At 36.4% G+C, this 1,652-nt stretch overlaps 1 protein-coding gene across 1 annotated transcript in view; it reads left to right on the top strand.

Moving 5' to 3' along the window:
- The window catches only part of LOC106882470 (prolyl 4-hydroxylase subunit alpha-1), a 100,240-nt gene that overhangs the window by 70,640 nt on the left and 27,948 nt on the right, over positions 1-1,652 (top strand). The window contains exon 8 of the mRNA XM_052976157.1: positions 39-138. Within this exon, the coding sequence (XP_052832117.1) occupies positions 39-138 (100 nt within the window). The remainder of the gene's footprint in view (positions 1-38; positions 139-1,652) is intronic.

Raw genomic sequence — 1,652 nt, 5'->3', positions numbered from 1 at the left:
ATATATATATATATATATATACTGTATATTTTTTGCAGTGCTTGGTTGAAAGACGCAGACCACCTAATTTTGTCCAGAATCAACAAGAGAATTGGAACTGTGACAGGTCTCAATGTGGAAACTGCTGAGGAACTTCAGGTGAGTTTTTCTTTGGAAGCAGAAATTCTCCAAGGCCATAACAGTGGTATTGGGATGGAGGTGCAGTAGTTTGGGGTAATTTTATTTATTCGTTGTCACTTTTTTCTTATTAACATTCTTATAGAGTAGTGTGAAGTGTAGAATGCTGAATAAAATGCATTGTGGTATTAATTTTGTCTGTCTCTGTTGTGTTTAATTTTGAAGAATTTCATTAAATAGCTCTGTCATTATCATTAAGCTAGTCTTTGGTACATAAATTAACATCAAATTTTGATGGAAGGGCTTAATTTCAATCTCTTTAAAACAAAAAGTTTGTTTAATAGAACCAGAGTCAGTCTCAGGTGAGTTATAGAACATACGGACAGATAGACTCATACAATATTTAATTCTTTTGTTACCATATTTCTGTTGAAATGTGCTGCCTTTGTTTTAATTAATTTTGAAAATAATGAAGAATTTAGTAAAATAACTTCGTCATTAATACTGCTTTCAAATTTTAGCACAAGAGCAGCAGTTTCAAAGGAGGTGGCCACTCAATTATGTTGATCCCAGTGCTCAACTGGTACTTATCTTATTGATCCCCTCCCACCCCACTAAGGATGAAAGGTAAAGCTGACCTCAGCAGAATTTGAACTCAGAACATAAAGACTGATAAAATGCTGCCAAGCATTTTACCCAGCTTGCTAACAATTCTGCCAGCTCAGCATTTTAACTTTGCCAGTAATGTTAAGCTGGTATTTGGAACATAAATTAGCATGGAATTTTGATGGAAGGTTTTAATTTGGATCCCTTTAAAACAGGGAGTGTGTATCATAGAATTAGGAGCAGTCTCAGACAGGTGTCACAGGAGTTTAATTTGATGCTGCTCATCTTTGTAAACTGCCAACTGAGGATCAGTATAAACATCTAGTGTTGCTCAACCATACATAATTACTGTGTAGTATCCATCTTTCTTTCTTTCATTCTTCCTATAATTATTCCGCTATTATCAGTCTCCCTCCATTGTTCATACTACTCTTACACCCATGGTTCTCAACCAGGGTCCATTTGACCCTGGTGGAGTCCATATAGGATTTTTGGGGGTTGTTCAAGCAAAATACTAAATTAGGGATCCAAAGTAGCATTCTAAGGGTCCATGAAAAAATTTTGCTTTAGATTTGTTTCTGGCAAGAAACAGCTAAATTTCTTTTATCAAATGTTTTACGCCATTCAATATACAAAAGTTGATGTGTGAAAAACAAATTAGAAATTTTGAAAGAAGTATCTATAAAACTAGTTTTTAAACATCGAATGGTTAAGAGGGTCCATTAGAGTAAAATAGTAGTCAAAAGGGTCCACAAATAGAATATAGGCGCAGGAGTGGCTGTGTGGTAAGTAGCTTGCTTACCAGCCACATGGTCTCGGGTTCAGTCCCACTGCGTGGCACCTTGGGCAAGTGTCTTCTACTATAGCCTCAGGCCGACCAAAGCCTTGTGAGTGGATTTGGTAGACGGAAACTGAAAGAAGCCCGTTGT

This window comes from Octopus bimaculoides, chromosome 23, assembly GCF_001194135.2.
Source record: "Octopus bimaculoides isolate UCB-OBI-ISO-001 chromosome 23, ASM119413v2, whole genome shotgun sequence".
Lineage (NCBI taxonomy): Eukaryota > Metazoa > Mollusca > Cephalopoda > Octopoda > Octopodidae > Octopus > Octopus bimaculoides.
This window is presented reverse-complemented; position numbering and strand designations above follow the sequence as displayed.